The sequence below is a fragment of the Camelus ferus genome, chromosome 10, assembly GCF_009834535.1.
Source record: "Camelus ferus isolate YT-003-E chromosome 10, BCGSAC_Cfer_1.0, whole genome shotgun sequence".
Lineage (NCBI taxonomy): Eukaryota > Metazoa > Chordata > Mammalia > Artiodactyla > Camelidae > Camelus > Camelus ferus.
In genome coordinates, this window is record NC_045705.1 from 66,230,161 (window position 1) to 66,251,592 (window position 21,432).

The 21,432-nt window shown below is 42.8% G+C and overlaps 1 protein-coding gene across 2 annotated transcripts in view; it reads left to right on the forward strand.

Annotated features, from left to right (window-relative positions):
• The first annotated feature begins 1,457 nt into the window (after positions 1–1,457).
• PACS1 (phosphofurin acidic cluster sorting protein 1) overlaps positions 1,458–21,432 on the forward strand; it is a 130,138-nt gene continuing 110,163 nt past the window's right edge. The window contains exon 1 of one of the 2 annotated variants that reach the window (XM_032489878.1): positions 1,458–1,951. In XM_032489878.1, coding sequence (XP_032345769.1) covers positions 1,602–1,951 — 350 coding nt within the window. In that variant the 5' untranslated portion in view covers positions 1,458–1,601. Of the gene's footprint in view, positions 1,952–11,309; positions 11,342–21,432 lie in introns of those variants that run through there. The other variant, XM_032489879.1, reaches the window with a different exon arrangement.

A 21,432-nucleotide genomic window follows, 5' to 3' on the forward strand; every position in this document is an offset into this window, starting at 1 on the left:
CTAAAACAGCCATTTTCTGCCACCTCCAGTTGCTCAGTGACTGGGGGCACACACTGGATCAGATGTTGCAGCTGAGACTGGTCATGAAGCTGAAGCCACGCTGAGACTGCGCTTTACCACTGCCTCCTTTTGTTGAAAGGCTCTGGGGGAAGGACCTCTAGGTCTGGTTTGACCTTACTGCTGTGTCCTTGGGGACTAAAAATAGCCAGCTTAGCCCCAGCTGGGCTGAGGAAGTACAGTGGGCTTGGGAAGTAGGCCAGGTCAGGCCTTCCTAATAGATCTTGTGGCCAAAAGAGCCCAAGTCCTTACCTGCGAGAGAACACAGCTCAGAATCTAGATTGCCCTGTGTCCCCGTGAGCCCCTGGGTGGTTTCATCAACTAGTTCCCAGGTTTGGGGGTTGGGGTAGAGGGTGGGGAAGGCTTGCTTTCTCCAGGTTCTAGTCCCCTTGTGCTGAGAAGTCTTTCTAACAGGCTAGACTAGGTTGAACCAACAGGGTGTCCAACAGTATTTGCCAGGTGCTGAGAAGAGAAGTCACATCCTGCTGTTGCACCACTGGTGCTGATGTAAGTGCACCAACCGAAGTGCTGACTTGCAGGAGGCTTTGAGATGGTTTCTGGAGGGGGGACTGTGGGTGACTCCAGGGAGGATGAGGCAGTTGAGCAAGGCCTTGGGAGGAACAGGATTTAGTAAGTGATGAAGAAAAACAGGTAGAAGAAATTAAGGGCATAGATGGGGGCTTGGAACTAATGATTCTTCGGGGGAGGTGGGCATTAGGCACAGAAAAGAAGTGGTTGGCTCCAGAAGGGCCAGGGGCCTTCTGGACTCAAGGTCCCTGATCCCCCTGCCCACACTGGGGGCAAGCTGGGGTGGAAACTGCCCGGCCCGTAGGCGCCCGGCAAGCCGCTAGGTCTCCACCTCTCCTTTTGCTGGTCGTGAAGAAACCCGGAGCCTCAGGGCGGGGGTCAGGTGGGCGATAAGAAAGCCGGCTTGGGCGACCAGCGGGTTCAGCATCAGGTCCACAGACCCAAGGGAGCCGAGGCGCGCTCCCGCGTCAGCTCCATCCCGGCCAGGGCCGCGCCCCGGAAAAGCGGGGTTTCCGCTGGCCCAGCTGCCGCCGCCGCCGCCGCCGCCGAAGGGACGACGGGGGAGGGAAGGAGGGTATTGGCTGGCTGCCGCGGCGCCGTAAATTTGAGGAAAGGGAAGGCCGAGGACGCCAGCTGCCGACCCTCACCAAGAGGAGCGCGGGGCGCGCGCACCCATAGGCCCACCAGCGGCGCGAGCGCGAGCGCGGCCCCACCCCTGGGCGCTGGGTGGGGCCGGCGCAGCCCAGGGCTCCCCGCCCCCTCCCCGGACACGCCCACCCAGTGTCTCGGCGGCGCGAGCCGCAACAGGCAGCCGCGGGCGAGCGCGAGGACCGCGCGCCGCGAGGCTCCGCGCGTGCGTGCAGCCTCTCGCTCGCGCGCTCCGGCGGGCGGGCTGAGCCGACGAGTCGAGCCCCCGCCGCCGCCGCCGCCGCCGCCGCCGCGGGAGAACCCTGGGCGCCCTCTCTGCGTCGCCTTGATCTCGGTAACCCCTGCCCCCCTCCACCTCCGGCCGGGCCATGGCGGAACGCGGAGCGGCGGGCGGTGGTCCCGGAGGCGCCGGGGGAGGCAGCGGCCAGCGGGGCTCTGGGGTCGCCCAGTCCCCGCCGCAGCCGCCGCCGCAGCAGCAGCCGCCGCCGCAGCAGCCGACGCCCCCCAAGCTGGCCCAGGCCACCTCGTCGTCCTCGTCCACCTCGGCGGCGGCCGCCTCCTCCTCGTCCTCGTCCACCTCCACCTCCATGGCCGTCGCGGTGGCCTCGGGCTCCGCGCCTCCCGGCGGCCCGGGGCCAGGCCGCACCCCCGCCCCCGTGCAGATGAACCTGTATGCCACCTGGGAGGTGGACCGGAGCTCGTCCAGCTGCGTGCCCAGGTGAGCGGCCGGCGGGGAAACGGGTCCTCGGGGGCCGCCCAGCCGGGTCTCTCACAGGCCCCCGCCTTCCCATTCCTCTCGGTCCCATCGCCCAGGGGGGCGCCCCGACCCTAGATTCCCCTCGGCTGCTTCGCTGCCCGGCCTGGCTCCTGCCCGGCCTCCTGGGACTCCTCCTGAGGGTACCCCGCCCTCTCCTGGCATCCCCACCTCTGTCTGGGGCCGGGACCACCCTCTTCTCCTCCATAAGCGGGCCCTTCTGAATTCTTAGCCCTGGGCCTTCTCTCGTTGATCTGACCGAATCTGGCCTTCCTGACAGTCAATTTCCCCATGGAAGTCACAGACTCTTCCCTGCCCCGCCAGCGCCCGTGGGCTGTACGTATGTTACAAGATGTGGTATAGATCTCTTTAGATACTATTATTTCCCAGTATACTCAGTATGTGCCAAACTCGGTAGTCACCTTCTGCCAGGTAAAGCCTATATAGTAACCCTTGGGGCTTCTAGTTTGTCTTCAAGGCACATGATCATTTGTTTTTCAAATTACACGTATTCTCTCCTGGCCTCTGTGGTCTTGTAAAAGTCCTACTTAGTGTGTCTTCAAATGTATTTTTCATCCCCTCCCTACCCCCGAGTAACTGGTAACAAAGTCTCCTAGCCCTGCAGGGCACATAAAATAACTGCCTTGATCCTAAATTCAGTCCATTCCTCTGTTGGAACCATCCAGGGACTTTCCTTGCATTGGTAAAATGTGCCCGAGTTTGGGATATTTTCTGTTTCTGTATTGGCAAGGCAGTCTCCTTCCAGCTCTTTGGGGACAGTGTGCAATGTTTTACAGTTTACCCCTTGAGTAGATACTGTGAAGCTGGTTCCACCTAGGAAGCCCAGAAAAGAACCTGGTGATGGTCTTTTTTGTCACCTCTAAACTAAGTTACTTCCATTGTCTTGGAGTCTGGGGCTCCCTTTTTACTCTTTTAGCCCTGCCTTGGGCAAATGGATGTGTAAGTGGGGGTTAAGGAGCTTTGTCTGGTCCTGTTTTCAGTTCTTAATTTTTTTGCCCACTCCCCTTTTATTTGAATCATTTCATGCATACAAATTTATATATGTCCTAGAGAGGATATTAAAATTTTTAAAATGACAAGAAGTACATCTCTGTACTTGACTCAGCTTAAGAAAGGTCATTACCAATTATGTTGAAGTCCTCAGGGTGCCTCTTCCTGACCACATCTCCTTCCCCTAACAAAGGTAAACATTCTAAATTGTATGTTTATCATTCCCTGTCTTTTAAAATTGATTTTACTGCATATGTGCATCTTTAATCAGTGTTATTTAGTTTTGAATGTTTTTGGAAGTTTACATAAATGTTATCATACTGTATGTGTTCTGTGGCCTATTTTAGTGTTTTTTTTTCTTTAACTCAGCATTAAGTTTGTGAGACTCATCAATGGTAGCTCTAGGTAGCTCTAGTTAAAATATCTTCATTGATGGGTAGAATTTCATTGTACAAATGTATCATAATTCTCCTTTCGATGAACATTTGGGTTGTTTCCTGTTTGTTAACAACAACTGTAATGCTGTGCATTTTTTTGTCCAGAACTCCTGGTGCTCCTTGCTAAAATTTCTTTAGGATGTCTTTACATGTAAGGGTGGAATTGCTGTTCGAAGGCTGTCCATCTGGAACTTTTTTAGATAATGCCAGATTGTTTTCCATCAGCCACCCCCCACTTTGTGTCCTTTGTATTTGAACATTCACTCCACTGATTGAAACTTTCTTTTTTTCTGTCCTTTCTTTAGGGTAATCAGAGCCACATTAGTTTAGTTTGGTTTGGCCAGCACTCTAACACAACACCAGACTCAAGCAGGAATTTAGTACCTGGTGGTGTTCCTCTCCTGGTCTTGAGCAGGCCTTGCCTTTTCTTTCTGTATAGGCCCACCTATAGCTGAACTGTTCTGATCGACTTCTGTCAGACACGAAGGCACTGTGTCCCTTCCTACATGGGGCCAGTGTGAGTAGTCCATGCTTGCCTGTTCTTCCTTCACGTCTATTCCTATGTTTGACTGGTGACATTTGGACAGCTGCCTTCTCTTGCTTGTTAGATTGAAAAGGCGTGAGCCCACTGGCAGGAAGCTGCTGTGCAACAGAGTTGGGTAAAGAAAATCACTGATTGAGCCAAGCATCCTGATCAAATCAGTAGTTATTATGTTAACTTGTGAGAGGCTTAGGCTGGCCTGTCGTTTTCATCTGCAGGGAGCACGCGGTCACGTCATGTCTGCTAACCAGTCCTTGGGCTTGTCAGCTGTCCTGCTCCAACTTGGTTTTCAGCCATCACCCTTGTGCCTCCCAGCTCCTTGTGGAACACTTGTGCTCTGTGGAGCGTGCTGTTTTAGCTGCAGGATGGAAAATAACACACTGTGGAGAGAAAATGGCCTGCTATTGGCCCTTCTGATTATTAGAGTCATCCAGTTAATTTGAGGTCTCCTGGGAATACTCGTTGGCATTGTTTAGAATAGATGGGCAGTGTGCACTCTGTGGACAGCACTCTGAACGTCACCCAGGATTAGCATTCTTGTCTTGTGTAACTGAAGTGAGACAGACATCTGAGATATACGCACCTAAGGAATGTAAGCATGATTGTGGATCTAAGGTTAGACATGTATAAAATGTCGTGGGATTCAGTCTGGGGAAACAGTCATCCTCGAAGTAGTGCAGAAAAGAGAGCTGAAAAGTGGAGTGTTAGGAAAGTCATGTTCCTTACTTTTGGGAAAAAACATCTTTTTCCTTTGTTAGATGTTTCAATAACCTTGTTTCTCAGGTATGTACTCTGCTCTTACTTAACAGCTACTAAATTCTCTCAGAATCCACAGTATTTTTTTTTAACGTTTTATGAAGAGCATACCCATGGTTGACTCTAAAATAACTAAATTGCTCTATTCATTGCTATTTTTTCCCATCATTTTCTTAAAAATAAAAAGATCAGTACATGTCCATGATTAGAAATTGAAGCAGTACAGACAGATGGAAATTGTAAAGGAAATCTCCTGTCCTACGTCTGTTCTCACTCCCTAGAGGTAATCACTGTGAAATACAGTCGGCTTCTAAGATTCTGTTACCGGCAGGTAGGTCTGTTATGGTTCCTTTGTGAAATTCACAGCATTAGAAGCTGGCACTGTTTTCCCTCCGTGCCAGGTAGTGTGTCCTCGTCTGCGGTCCAGGGCCAGGACAGTAGCCCCATCACAGGCACCAGGTGATAAGATGCTTGATGTTAAAGGAAGAGCTTCAGAGTCTCAGCGATCCCTTCTCTTTGGTATTTTATAATGACATTTCCCTTGCTGTCTTTTTCTCTTTTTGAGTTGCTTAAGTAGGAGAGACAGAAAAATTATTAAATTTCATAAGTGTACAGAATTTCCTCAGTGGTGTAAAACTGACTCTAAGGAGACAAAATGTGCTCTGCTGTATCCCTCACAGACTGTATCACATTTGAGTACAAATGAGCACAAAGCGCATTTGCACGTGTGTACTGTGTGAGTTCTTAGGGAAGGAGTTCAGTGGTTATCAGTCACATCTCTCCTTAGACCACATTAAAAAAAAAAAAAGGAGGTGGCCATGGCCAAGTTGTTATGACTGGCCCACAATAGAAGTGTTACTTTCTTGAAGGCACTTGGGGCCAGTTGCCCTCAAACCCTGAAAGCCCTAGACAAGCCAGGATATATTGCTCTGTGTTCTTCCTGTGAACCAGGAACCAGGGCAAACTCTCCCACACCTTAGCCTTTTCATCCATTGAGTGGGAATACTTTTACTTACTATGCATTCCAAGGTGTGGGTGAAATCAATATTAAAATAGGACCTGTAGATCCACAGGAGAAAGTTACTTCTTAAATGATAAATAGGAAGTCAATGTGATTGATCAAATAAAAGAGACCTGGTGAAATGTCTATTATTTCCCCAGCGTTCAAAGTCTTAAGAGCATATTTGTACCTTAGAAGATTTGAATTTCACATTGTGAGTGTTGTAACAGAATATCCTCTCTATCGGGTAATATTATCCACTGTCCCTGTGGAAGCTCAGATTCCTTAAGTCAGAAAGAGAATGACTTTCACAGAGCCCGTTTTACATGTATTGATTTACAGATCTCTTGGACACATTAGTGGTTATGTGATTTCTTTTCAAACTAGATTTCCAATTTTTTAGCCAATAAGCTGCCACTGTTATTTATTCCTGTTGGGGCTGTCTCTGTGTGCATGAGGGAGGCGCGAGTCAGAGAGTGTTTGGGCTGTGTCTTTTCACTACTTCACCCCAGGAGGCTCGTCCTGTTTTGGCCTGGACGAGAAGGCTCAGCTGGTCCTCTGAAATTTGGAGTTGGCTGGGCTTGAATCTGTGACGTCACATTCTGGGAGGACTCTGGGAATCCAGGGAAGCTGGGAGAATGATTGCAAGAGTTTGTCTTTTTCCAGTGTGAGTTTGGAGTGGTATTAAGGGCTCTGGAGAAAAGAGAGAGTTTGAAGTTGGTCTTAAAATGTCTTTCAGAATGCATTGGGCTGGAATTGAGCAAGGTGGTTTGGTTCTAGATTGGAAAGCTCTGGCGGAATCCTCCCTTGCCTTGGCCTAGTTAGAGGAATAACCAGCATAGCTTCTGAGGGTTTTAGAGAACCAAGGTGTGTGCCTTGGCACCAGCTCTAGAGTGTCCCCTCTCCCTGCCACTCACAGGGCAGTCGTTGGGTTAGAAAGCCCACTGGGCCTGCGTTCCCTTTTACCTTATTATAGCTGCAGTCACAGCTCAGGGAGCCACTTAGCAGACCTGTACCTGGCCTCCACCTCGGGTGGCGCAGTAGAGAAGGCCAGTAAGTGATGACATACCATCACTTAGCTTATATGACTTCTAGAAAACAGTTACTTAAAACATTCCATTTGATATTCAATTATGTCTTAAGATCATAAGCTATTTTATCTTTAAAGCTGAGCTGTCTAATACAGTAGAGCCACTAGCCACATGTGGCTATTTAAATTAAAATTAATTAAAAGTGAATAAAATGTGAAATTCTCTTCCTCAATTGCACCGGCCACATTTCACGTCACACCGGTCACTTGTGGCTGGTGGCTTCCATATTGGACAGGGCCGATCTAGAACATTTTGAGGACCACAGAAAAGTCTATAAGATAACACTTTTAGAGAGGAAATTGCCTAAGTATGGCATTTCTAGTATTAATATTTATGGTTTCTCTTTATTTGTACTTTTATCCTCTTCTGGATTATTTAAAAATGTCCCTTTCCTTTGCTATTCCAAGGACCCATTTGTTTTCTTTTTTTTAGTTTTTGCCCTTTCAATGTCGCTACCTTCTAGTCTGCTCGCTTCCTCCTGCAGGGAATTTGCTTCCTGGTGCCTCCCTGCCATTTGCTTCTCACAATTTTACGTCTCAGTCAATATCTACTGAGAAAAACTGTCTGGAGGCATTAACTCCAGAATGGTTTTTAGATGGTCAGATTAAGTGTGATACTAATTTTTGTCCTTGTATTTTTTTGGTGATTTCCAAACTGTCTATAATAAAGATGTATTACAGAAAAGACTAGTAAGTGTTGTTTTAAAAATAGATATTTGAAGATACATATGACTCTACCTAGTTGTACACATACCTCAAATAAGTGAATCTTACAAATTTTATATCACAATAAAGCTATAAAAAAAAGTATGTGTTGGAGAGGTGAAGACACGGGGAACTGAAGTTTCTCTCCACTCCATACCTTCCTTTCCTGGTTCTAGAGTTGCTTGTTCATCTTCATCGATAGCAACAGCGGTGACGGGCAAATGCTCTAGACCACTGCTCTCCTTGCGGTGTGTGAATGGCGAGGTGACACTGATGATGGCACATTATTTGTTTATGTGATGTTCATGTAAATTCTTTCAGACTGTAAAGATTTATTTTTTTTAGGGGAGGAGGTAATTAGATTGATTGATTGATTGGTTGGTTGGTTGATTTAATGGACGTGATGGGGATTGAACCCAGGGCCTCGCGCATGCAAGGCAGACACTCTACCACTGAGCTCTACCCTCCCCCTGTGAGGTTTTTAAGATACATTAAAGATCAGAATATCTCAGTTTAGTTCTGGCTTCACCTATTTTTCTGGCCCTGAGTACTGTTCTTCGTCTTTTCTCTTTGGGAGTGATGATCCTTGACGCATGGCTCCCGAATAGACCTGTGTTTCATTCGTGCATTCAGCACCATCAGTGCTTTCAGTTCTGCCAGCAAAGACACTCGGTAATAGCCAGAGATTATTTTGGCAAAAAGTTTTTTTGGAACTATGATGTGCATCTTAGAAATTACACTGTGAGTGGTTCACCCTGTATGCTTTTTTAATGATCTGGTCCAGATAGAGGTGGAACTGAAAGGAGTGATGTTTTAAAACTTGGTTCCTATTACAGTACCTGCTTCTCTCTTTGTAGACTGCGTCACTCCTCCAAGTGGCAGTCTGCCTCTCAAAACCATATTCTGAGCAAGAGTTCCTCCAGGTAACATTTTGGATGTAGTGAGTGGAATATTAGTTGTCCCTGGTTATTGTGCTTAGATATAGGAAGGTGATTTTTCTTTATAGTTGTTCTCCAAAACAGTGTGTATCTGTGTGTGTGTGTGTGTGTCCGTCTGACTGTCTGTCTTTGAGCTTCCTTTTGTTCCTCTTTCTCTAAGTGAGACAGAGATTCTTTGTAGTAGTTTTTTTTTTTTTTTTAATAGTTCAGAAAAACACAAAAGGCCTAGGACATCAGTTGTCATTTATTTGATCCCTCTTCACTGACCTTTTCCTGTCTCTTGTTTAAAAACACCAAATGGCTTCAGGGGTTAGATGGTAGCTTTTTCCTCCCAGGTCTCTGTTTCTCAGTGCCTCAACAATGCACCACACTCTGTTGTTTGTAATTCTGTCCATCCTCTGCGACTCTGGTCTCCCCTTAGTATGTGATCACTAGTAGCCGTTCAGAGTGATGTTTAAAAAGTGAAAATCAGATCATGTCACTCCTCTCTTCATAACCTTCCCAATTCATTCATTTAGCAGATGCTTATAGACCAGCTGGTATGTGCCACAAACAAAATCCTTCATCTCATAAAATGTATGTTCTGTTGGGTGAAGATAAGAGATATTGTCAAATAGCTTTTCATCATACTTAGAGTAAATGCCTTTTTATGACTTAGGAGATACTTCATGGTCTGGCCCTTCCTGTGGATTCCACCTCCTCTTACCACCCTCCTCATGCTCACCTGGCCCTGGGTAAGCTGGGCCCAGGCATGGTCACCTGCCTTCGGGCTCTGACACTTGCTGTTCCCTCTACCTGGGATGCTCTGTCCCTGGATCATCGAGTGGCTGGCTCCCAGGGTTCCTTTAGATCTCAGCGGACCTGTTAACCTTGAAAAGCTGCCCTCACCTGCCCATTCCACCCTGGGAGTTTATAAATCTTCTTCACAACCAGTTATCATCATCTGGAATAATCCTGTTCATTTCCATAGTTATTTTATAGACACTCAACGAATAACATTGGGCAAATGAGCAGTGCCTATTTATTTGTAATTTTTATTGAATGGAAATCTGTTATATACAATTCTTTCATTCAACAAATATTTATTGAGTATTTATATGTCCCAAGTACTGCTCCAGGTGCTGGGGAACCAGCAGCAAAGAGGTTGACAGAGTCTTTTCTCTCCTAGAGTGAACATTCTGGTGGAGGGAGACAGGTGATAAACACATAGTGAGCTCTGTAGTGAATAATCAGGTAGTGAGTAGTGCCATAATGCAAAGTTCTTCATGGGGACTTGAGAGTGTTGGGTAGTGTAGTTGGAGAAGGCCCCTGCTGAGGTGCTGTTGGAGTTGATGCCTGGGTGGAGTGAACCTGATGACGGAACGTTGCTGCCCCCCCATTAATCATCAATTTCTCAGGAAGGGAAGTTGAGGCCCAATGTGGTGAAGGCATTTTTGCAGGTGTACCCAGTCTAGAGGTAGGTGGAGCTGGGATTTGTCTCATGACTCATGAGCTGTTTCTCTGTTTAAACTTGATGTCCCTGAGCTCTGTTAGGTTCTCATAGTTAATGCTTTATACTTTGTAATGTTGGAAGTACAGAATACTGATCTGTTACCAAATCACAGACAGTGAGAGCATAGTGGCTGTAGGTATCAGTTCTGGAGCCAGGTAGCCAGGATTTTCTTTTTTTAATGGAAGTACTGGGGATTGAACCCAGGACCTCTTGTACGCTAAGCACCCTCTCTACCACTGAGCTGTAACTCCCTCACAGGATTTTCACCCTGACTCTGTTGTTTACTGTTTGAGTGATTTAGGCAAATTACTTAACCTCTCTAATGCTTCATTTTTCTCATCTGTAGAACGGGCATGATAATTGCCTCTACCGTTAATTTATTATGAGGATTAAATGAGAGTAATACAATTTAAATGCTTATGTGGCATGTGGAAAACACTTGAAAAATATCAGCTGTGGTGGAGGGTATAGCTCAGTGGTTGAGTGTATGCCTAGCACACACAAGGTCCTGGGTTCAATCCCCAGTGCCTCCATTAAATAAACAAACAAACAAACCTAATTATCCCTCCCAAACAAACAAAAATATTAGCTGTTATGTATTATCCTTGCTGTCTTTATTACCAGTCCAGCTTCTCTGTCTCTCCCTGACACGCGTCCAAAAACTACTTTCTTTCTAGAATCAGGGCAACCTTGTTTATATTCTGATTTCCTCAGTGGGGCCATTACAAGGTCTTGGGTTCACTTTAGACATAGATCCTGCCAAATCCCAAGCTTAATAGACTAGAAAGTCAAAGCAAACTGTTCTGGTTCTCCGAAGCAGTGGCTGGGTCGGGATCCTGTTTCTACATCCTGCCAGCTAATATGAACGGAAGAGATGGGTTCAGGCCCCGCCTGCAAACCGCAGCTTTGTTTTGAGCCAACTTGACTTGACAGCTTCCCTATTCTACCTGCTGACTTCTTTAGCTCTGCTTTGGCAGCCAGAAGGGCAACTAAACCGGTTTACAGCTCGCCATTTATCACCAGTAAAAAGCTGAACAACTCCTAGGAAAATGAGGATCTAAATGGAGTTGATCTTTTTCCCTGTTCTCCTTAAGCTTCCCTTTTTTATAGAAAAACTGTACTCTGCTTTTAAAGGGGAAACCTGATAATGTATTTAAGGCCTATCTTGAAACATTTGTATACATGTTAATTTCCTCCTTTAAGCACCAAGCACCAGGTCTTTATTTTCCCATTTTGGTTGGAAATCTGCCAGTATATTTACATGTTTCTGGGTCTTCCTTGAGAATATGTAAAACACAGATTAACTTATTGTCCAGTGTGGACCATCATGATGAATGGGACCCTCATAGCGACCAACAGGGCTGGAAATGAGGAGTGTAGACTGGTACGTGGTGTGTAAGTATTTTAAAACCCTTGTATTTGCTTTTTTCATTTTGTTTTTGTCTTTGTTTCTCCCTATTGCTATCAGTGTGTCTTCTGTCTGCTTTGTTGCTTCTAATATACCAGGAGCTGAAGAACCAGATCATCAGATGTGTTAAGAATGAATACGCTCTGAATATGAGGCTGAGAGTGATGAACGGTTTAATCTCAGAGCATGAGATTCACAGCTGGGGTGTTTTAGAGGCGGGAAAGAAACGTTTTGCTCACTTATTGGTCCAGGTTGTGCTCTAGAGAGGTAGGACTGCTGGTGAGCTTAGGGTACGGGTTTAATCATCTAAAGACTTAGGGAGTCTAAAACCCTGTTGAAGATACATACAGTTAGTTAGAGATAGAAGCCACATTTTGCATTTGGGTGGGACTATTATGTCTAGTGCTTAGCTAAATTTGTTTGACTACCTCTAGGCAAGTCACTTTTCTCCTGATTTTTTTTAAAAGTAGGGATACCTTTTTTTACCTTGTTGATATGTTACAAAGAAAAACAAAATATTTGTGAAATGTTTGAGCTGCTGTATTCATAGAAATCATTACCTTAATATCTTTGGGTAATGTCAGTGAAACTATGACTATGACGGTATAATATTTGTAGACCTGATTTTCATTAGTCATCATTTACATTGTCTTTACAAGTAGGTTTTTGTTTGGCACTTTCAGCTCATATCCGATAGAATGTGCCAGTGTAATGTACCTTAAGTCTATTGTTTGATAAAATTGTTTCCTCAGAATTAAAATGCATGAAAGTTGTCTGCAGCTTTCTGTCATCTCTGTCGTACACCATTTTTGCTGTGGATGAAGATGAATAAGCAACTCTGGAAACCAGGGTCCTCTGGGAACATAAAACTCTTGTGGCTATTAATGGATTTAATTGTATTTCCTCTCTGCCACCAAGATGTGCAATAAACTGTTTATGTCCTTATCTTTAGTGGGGAGAATTGTTCATTAACTGTGTGTAATGTGGTTATCGCTTGTTTTTATTACTGGTAGATAATCCCCTCTATCTTACCTTTTTTTAAAAGAACTTATAAGAGGGAACAGCTATGATGTTATTAAACATTGCCCGTTAATCTTTTTGGTTGGCTTTTTTCTCCATGGAGAAATAGGAAAATACCATCTCCTTGAGGAAACAAAACCTTGGGTTGGAAATGGGACATGATCTAAACCAAGATTTGGCATAAGATTAGTTTGCTGTGCTTTGGACTTAGGCCAGTGATGTGTTTACTTATGTTCCAGGAGGGCCTGGTTCTCAGGCAGCTTCACTGATAAATGCATGCTGTGTCTCCGTGTGGTGAGGTGTCGTCTGATTGGAGTCCATTTAAGAGAACGCTTTATAGGAAAATGATTGTTTGGGAAGATGGCTCTGTTTGGATTTTGTTTTGTTTTGCTTTGTTTTGTTTGATGTTCATTCAGGTATTTCCTCCTATTCTTATAACGTATCTGGAGGAAAAAAGTCAGCAAGTTGCTAAAAATCTCTTTAAAACCGTGTGCCAAAAATGCTTTGGCTTTAGAATCTGATTTCTTTCTTGGCTTTACCTCACCATGTGGGTTTTGATAAGTCTCTGCGACTCTTCCTCTACCCAATGGTAACTTCATTTAGTTGTCAGATAGTCGTCAGGCATATGTCTTATGCCTAGTCACCATTTTAGACACTGAGGAGAGAGCACTTAATAAAACAGACAAAATCCAGCTCTCCTGGAGGCCTTCTGGGGCAGAGTGGGCAGCAATAAGCAAGCGAGTGAGCAAATGATTAGGCGTGTCAGATGGGGGGGGGGGGTGAAAGTGGGAAGGCAGGATGAATGAGGCGGAGGGCGTGGCGGTTTTAAATAAGGTGGTTTAGAAGACCCTGGAGAAGGTGAGCGACTGTGTGGAGCCAGTAGAGGGAACAGTAAGAGGGAATGTCCAGAAGGCCAGGGGACTGGAGCCAGGCGAATGGGGTGGAGAGTAATGGGTGAGAAAGTCAGAGAAATGAAGGCGGACCAGGTCTTGTAGGTCGTTGTAGAACTCTGGCTTTGACCTGGAGTGAGATGGGAAGCCATTGGGGGTTTCTAACCACAGAAGAGGCGTGATAATAACTTCCATATTAAAATAACCACTGGCCCCTGTGTATGGAATAGCCTGCAAAGAAGGGCAAGAGTGAAAGGGGTTCCAGGTAGGAGTATTACGGTGATATACTGGGAGCTGATGTTGGCTTGGACCAGGGAGGTGGAGGTAGAGATGAGAAGTCATCAGATTCTGGGTATAGTATTCTCAAGCCTAAAGGATTAGCTTGTGGATTACATTTGGGATATGACAGGAGAAAAGATTCAAGGTTGACTTCAACATTTCATTTAACTTCCTTGTGTTAATTTTACCAAAAAATTAATAATGATTATCATCATTGTATCTTTTTTTTCATGTTTTGCACATGGTTTTTATTTGTTGAATAAATGAGTATTTGTCAATATGTACATAAGCACAGAGAGCGGGCACTAGATTTAGAGCAAGACTATCTGGGGTCTAGTACGCAGAGCCACTTACCAGCTCTGAGGGTTTAGGCCACGAACTTAACCTGAGCTCAGCTTCCTCAACTGTAAAACTAGGCTGTTAGGACCTGTGCAGCCTCACCGCATAGCTTTATTGCAAGGTCCAAATGAAAAGTGCTACAAATACAACTTAAGAGCAATGAAAGTGTAAATAGAACAAGTAAGAGCAATTGAATTTCAAGTTGAAGGGTACTTAATCACACCCTCAGGTTATTCCCATGTCACCTCTTTGTCTTAAGTGACATTATATGAGCATGAGATCTGTGCAACAACTCTTCAGAGCTCTTGAGGAAGTTTGTTTCTACTTCTGCTGTTTGTAATTAATTGGGAATAAATTTCCTTGGGAATTTACTGGATGACGGAATAACCCATAGGCTGGCAACTGATTGTGTTAAAAATCTAGATTAAATTTTTTTATGCTGCTGGCCATAGTGAAGCTGTTGGAGCAGTGGAGTCTCAACATCCCTAATGATTCTGCTGTCGTACTTGCTTGATCTGGTGTTGCCTCTGTGATCCTTACCTATCTGATGGTTTTTGGTGGGGGAGGTCTGTTGCCGAGGCTGCTAACAACTGTAGCACATGTCCTTTGTCACTGTCCCAGTGAAACGGAAAAGTAAAAAACATCTGTTTTTTTCTTTTTTTAAAATAACTGGTTTGCTACAGCAGACAGCCTGTCTGTGCTTCCTAGGAGCTGGTCTGTAAGGAGGAATCCTGCTGCAGAATGATCTAATTTGTGTAATCTTGAAGGTGGAGCTATTTTTGAAAGAGAACAGAAAAATAATGGAACCCTTTCCTTGTGAATGCCAGACGGGATCTTACTGATTTAAAAGGGGAAGGGCTCCATCAGATCTTGTAGTTTGGACTCTTATTTCCCTCTTGTTTTGCTCACCCATGTCTAGATAAAATTTATGATAGATACATTTAGATAATTGCTCTTGAAAATTGTAGCTGGGTTTTTCTTTTCTATTCTCTTCTTTGCTTCTTTTTTTCTTTTTTTGTATTTTAGATGAATATATTACTTGTGATTTGGATAACATGAGTAGCATAAACTAACAGTTCTAATTCCAAATTCAGGAATTAGAATTCTCTTTACAGTTCTTTTTATAGATTTATGGTTTGTAACTGGTTCTGGAAACAATGAGATTTTGTGGCCCCTTTCCTATTCTGAAATGAAACTCCCACATAATAAGATTTGTCAACATGTTTACAATGTCTTAACTGCAATATAAAGGAAACATAAAAGGAAAGCTGTTTGTAACACAATACATATTTCTATATGTAAATTCTCAGAAGACATTCGTAAATGTTCACAGCACGTTAAAAACCATAGCCGTCAGGTGCTTGCAGGTACACATTGCTTTATCTCTATGAATATGACACCCATAAATAGAGACTGATACAGGTGTATTGTGTGGGTGACTCATGGTATGGGGCAATGCCACCGGTGATGCGGTTTTCTAGAATGGCAAATAAATCTTTATCCAGCTCTACACAAGAGAAAGTACAGTCTTTATTTACAGTAGTTACATTAGTTACGTTCCTGGAAAATTCAGTGTATATTAAGTAGTGAAAAAATTGGTTAAGTGTCTGTGTAAAATCTACTTAAGTCTAGGCTTACAAAATTATAAACTGCTTTTTATTTACATACATCTATGTCTGGCAAAACCAAAGGCAAATTTACTATGAAGCTAATGAAACTTAAGCATCAAGGCCCTTTGTGTGCACAGGCTACCTCCATCGTCCTATACTTAATTAAAAAAAAACTTTATTGAAAAGTATAACATATAGTACTTAGAAAAGTACACATATAATAAATACAGTTGATGAGTTTTTACAAACTGAACATAGCCAAGTAAGTGGCACCCACATGAGGAAACAAAACATCACGGACACTCCAGGAAATTACCTTGTCACTGCCCCTCCCCCCACCAGAGATGGCTAGCACCCTAACTTCTAACAGCATAGGTGAGTTTTGCCTGCTTTTGTACTTCATACAGTGTACACTCTTGTGTCTGACTTCTTTTGCTCAATATGATGTTTGTGTGATTCACCCACATTGTTGCATGTAGTCGCGGTCCCTGTGTTCTTGTTGCTGGGTGTATGGTACTCCATGTGTGAATGTATCACAGTGTAATCAATCTGTGGTGGTCACATGGGAGAGTTCCCGTTTTATGAACAGGGCTGCTGTGGACATTCTTACACATGTCTGCTGGTGGTTATGCGCACTCTCATCAATTTAAGTTCATTTCTCTCGAGTATATAGTCCGGAGTGGAATTGTTGGATTGTATGAGGGTTCCAGTTGGGCCACATTGTCACCAAGTGTCGATATTCTTTGACTTTTTCATTTTAGTTGTTCTGGTTGGAGGTAAAATGGTTTCTCTAGTGGTTTTAATTTGCATTTTCCTCCTGACGTTGGGTACCTTTTCATAAGCCTGTCAGCCACCTGATATCCTCTTTCATGAATTGTCTGTTCAGGTTATCTGCCCATTTTTCAGTGGGATTGTCTGTTTCTTACTGACTTGTAGGAGTTCTTTTTCTTACAGGTATCTTCTCATACTCTGTGGGTTTCCTTTTTACTCTTTCAGTGATGATGTTGTTTGATGAACACAAACTCTTGATCTTAATTTAGTCCAGTTTATTCATTTTCCCTTTCATGTTCAGTGCCTTTTATGTCCTATTTAAGAAATCTGAGTCAATTCAAGATCATGAAGATACTCTCTAATATTTGCTTCTCAAGCTGTATTGTCTTCCTTCACATTTAGATCTACAATGCTTCTGGAATTGATAATTGTGTGTGGAGTGCGGGCTTAAGATGCATTTCCCCCACATGGATCTTCAGTTAACCCTGCACCATGTATTTAAAAGATCATCTTTTCCCCACTGTTTTGCATGTCACCTTGATTATAAATCATGTGACATTTTACATGTGGGTCTGTTTTTAGACTTTCTGTCTGTACAGTTGGTCAGTTTGTCCATGCTTGTACTAATGTTCCCCCCTTCTATTACTATATCTTTATTATAGGCCCATTACCTGGTGGCGGAAGTCTTCAGCTTTGTGCTTCTTCATGATGGCCTTGACTAGTTTGCTCTTCAGTTTGTTTCCTTAGAAATTTTAGAATCAATTTTTCAATTTCCTTACAGTTTTTTTTTTTTTTTGAGAGTTTTAGTAGGATTACATTGGCTCTGTGGATTAATTTGGAGAGAATTGGAATACTGAGTTTTTCAGTCCGTGGATGTGCTATATCCCTCCATTTATTTAGATCTTCTTTAATTGATTTTGCACTTTTAGCATAGAAGTATTGTATATCTTTTTTTAGATGTGTTCTTATCTATTTGATATTTTAAAATCCTAGACCTAACTTTGCAACTGTAATTTGTATGCTCTTCTTATAGAGGACCCTCCAGCTTGTGTGTGCTTTAGGCCCTACAAGACCTGCTTCTGCCCCTGGGCAGAACGTTTTCACTTGTATGAATATTGGAAATTGTGTAGGAAGCTAGTTATTTCTTCATTGTGCAGCGCTCGGAGGAACTGTGGGTTGTGGAATGTCTGGCATTCTTGGTTTCTCCACCACTGAATGTCAGTGAAGTCCCCAGTCACTGTGACCATCCAGAAAACACCCTGGAGGCGTCACCCCCACCATTACATTAGAGTTCTGATGATCTGTAATCTAAGTGTGCTTGAAAAGTCCTCCAGTGTGTTTGACTTCTCGTTTGTTTTAGGAAGTGACCTAAAGTAAGCCAGCAGTTTCAGATGGTGCCATTCATAATCTCGACTTTAAAAATTATCCAGTGATTAATCTTCACAGACTTCTTTTGGCACAGATATACTGATAGAGTGGATTGAACACTGGGCTTGGAGCCAGAAGATTTAAATCCTTCCTTTAACAAAAACTGTGATTTGGGGTTGGTTACCTTTTGAGCCTTCAGAATGGGAAGAAATAAAAATGACAGTCGAGCCAGCTGACTACCCAGGGTTGTTGGGAAGAACAGATGAAACAATTTATAGATGCTTTATAACTCTGAGGACTATTTAAAGAAAGCCATTGAGTTGATTACAAGGTTGCTAAGTGTTTGGTTTTTGCTGGGGCTGTAGGCATAATTACCAAGAGGAAGTCTCCTGAACAGTATGGATCTGCCCGGCTTGGGGTTCTTTGAGTGTGGCCGCTGCAGAGATAACTTATTCATGGAAAGTGGTGTCTGCTTTTTAAAAGCTCGTATGTTTATAGCAAGGCAACAAGAGCACTGCTCTGTTGGGATTCCTATGTCTTAATTCTGGTTTTCAAAATGAAAGTAGGCAAACCACTCACTTTCCATTTCCTTCATCATCTTACAGCTTAGAAATGCTTTGAGGGTTATGGTAAAATCTAAGCAAATTTTATGTTCCTCATTGAAAATTTCCACATGAATATAGGTGATACATGATTATAATTAAATTCCCATTCATTTTAATTCATTATAACCCGAGCCTGCTAGCCAATGGATTGAGAAATCCCTGGCCTTTTACTGGAAGAAAAGGTGATCAGATTTTGGAATGTAAGTTGTGAGAGAGGAAGGATACTGTCTCTCTAATTTTAATATGAGATATACTTAATACTCATAAGATACCGAATTTCAATGTGATCTTCTCACCCCCCTCCATGACCTTAAGTCTCTAGTTAGTGTTACCTCTAGAATGCGGCTTCTTATACAGACAGAAGCTCTTTTTATTTGCATTTTGGTTTCATTTGAAGTTTCGGCATTTGATTATTTTCCAACCTGCTTTTACTTATTTTTTAATGAACTTCCCCTTACTAGTTTTTTTTTCTTGTTGTATTTATTTCTAGTCAAAGTTGTACATGTATCTTAGAGTCAAGTGATTTTTATTCTTATTTCAAAAACAATCTTTGGATATTACCTGGTGAATTCCAAATGTGGAAGATTGTTTGACTTTTTCATCATCACCTCATTCTCTCAATAAAATTGTAGTTTTGGTTAATTATTATTCAGAATTTTTATTATTATGACCGTAGAAAGGCAAGTCATTTTTGAGTCATGTAGCAAACTATGATTTTCCTTTCCTGACCAACTTTTAGTTTTTCTAAGCATTAATAATTGTCTTTTTAGTTATGTTTAATGATACTTAACATCAGTTGGGTACATAATATGCACTAGGTGCTTCTCTAATTACCGTCCGTGTCTTAATTCATTTAATTATCAGATGGGAGGAGGTATGCAGAGGGGTTAGGTAGCTTGCTCAAGAAAGCGGCATTGCCACACTTCAGACCCTGGCCTTCTGGCCTCAGAATCTGTGCTCTTAATTTCTGTGCTAATGCTTTTCATTCTCTATTAATAGGTACTTAAACATTTTTTTTAAATTGAGGCAAAATCTGAATGCAGTGAAATGCACAGATCTTGAGTTTATAGTTTGATGAGTTTTGACAAACATCCATTCATGTGACCAGCACTTTAATCAAGAACATTTTTATCACTTCCAGTCAGTCTCTGTCTCTCACAGGCAGTTACTGTTCTGGTTTATATCATCATGGATTAGTTTTGTCTGTTCTTGGACATCATATAAATGGAATCATATAGTATGTATTGTTGTGTTGACCTTCTTTTGCCAGATTCATCCATGTTGTGTACATTAGTGGTTCATTCTTTAAAAAAAGTTTTTATAATATATATATATATTTTAAATTAAGGTATAGTTGACTTACAATGTTGTGTTAGTTTCTAGTGTGCAGCAAAGTGATTCAGATATATATTATATATATTTTATGTTTTTTCCATTATGGTTCATTACAGGATATTGAATATAGTTCCCTTTGCTATACAGTAGGACCTTGTTGTTTTTGGTAACTCTAAGTTTGTTATCTATGTCTGTGAGTCTGATTCTGTTTTGTAAATAAGTTCATTTGTGTCATATTTTAGCACTGTCTTTAAAAAGATTTTTTTGGGAAGGGGAGGTAGTTACATTTTAAAAAAATATTTAAAATAGATAAACAAGTTTATACTATATAGCACAGGGAACTGTATTTGATATCTTGGAGTAGCTTATGGTAAAAAAGAATGTGAAAATGAATATAGGTATATTCATGTATTACTGAAGCATTGTACTGTACACCAGAAAGTGACACAACATTGTAAACTGACTGTACTTCAATTAAATAATTAATTAATTAAAATGAAGGTAGTGGGGATTGAACCCAGGACCTTGTGTTGTGTCATATGTTAGTTTCCACATATATGTGATAGTGTATGATATTTGTCTCTCTCTCTTTAACTTACTTCACTTAGTATGATAATCTACGGGTCTATCCACGTTGTTGCAAATGGCATTATTTCATTCTTTTTTATGACTGAGTAGTATTCCATTGTATACACATAAGTGGTTCGTTCCTTTTTATTGCTAAGTAGTATTTCACTTGAAACAAATACTACAATTTGTTTATTCATTCTCCTGCTGACAGATGTATGGATTGTTTACAGTTTGGGGCTTTTATGAATAAAGCTGCTACGAATGTTCTTGTACAAGTCTTTTTGTGGACTTACATTTTCATTCCTTTGGGGGTAAATATGTAGGAGTGGAACGATGGGTCTTAGCTTAGGTTTCTGTTTATCTTTATAAGAAACTGCCGGTTTACCAAAAGTGGTTGTGTCAGTTTTGATTGTTCTCACTTATGGTGGCTGATTCTAAGGTGGCCCCGATGATCCCTGTCCCTGGTATTCGTGCTTTAGTGTAATCCCTTCCCTTTGAGTGTTGGGGGGACCTGTGACCTGCTTCTTCCTGATGGGAAATGGCACAGGTGTCAGGATGTACATGATTACATTACATCAGTTTGTAGTGCCCACCTTGTGAGAAGGCTCCCTCCCTTGCTGGCTTTGTAGAAACAAGTCACCATGCTGTTAGCTGCCTGTGGAGAGGGCCACATGACAGGAAGCTGAAGGCAGCTTCAAGTCCATACTCAGCAAGAAATGTGGCTCTCAGTCCAATAGCCCACAAAGGACTGAATGCTGCCAACAAGGAGGTGACCTTGGAAACAGATCCTACCCCACTCAAGCCTTGTGTGAGACCACAGCCCTAGCTGACACCTTGATTGGAACCTTGTGGAGGACCCAGCTCAGCTGTGCCCCGGCTTCCAGCCCACTGAAACTGTCAGGTAATTAACGTGTATTGCTGTGAGCTGCTGAGTGTGTGCTGATATTGTTGTGCAGGAATAGAGCACTAATACCAGCAGTGGACGAGAGTTCCTGTTGCTCCACGTTTCTACCGGCACTTCATTCTGCCTGCCTTTTTAGTTTTAGCCATGTAAATGGGTATGAATTGTTCATTACTTGGGGTTTTATTGTGCATTTTCCTAATGACTAATGACGTGGACTACCTGCTGACTGGCCATTTGGATATCTTCTTTTGTGAAGCTTCTGTTCAGGTCTTGCTTGGTTTATAAATTGGTATGTTTGTCTTTTAATAATTTATTTGTAGCAGTTCTTTATATATTACAGATCAAGTCCTTTCAGACATAGGTCTGTGTATGTGAC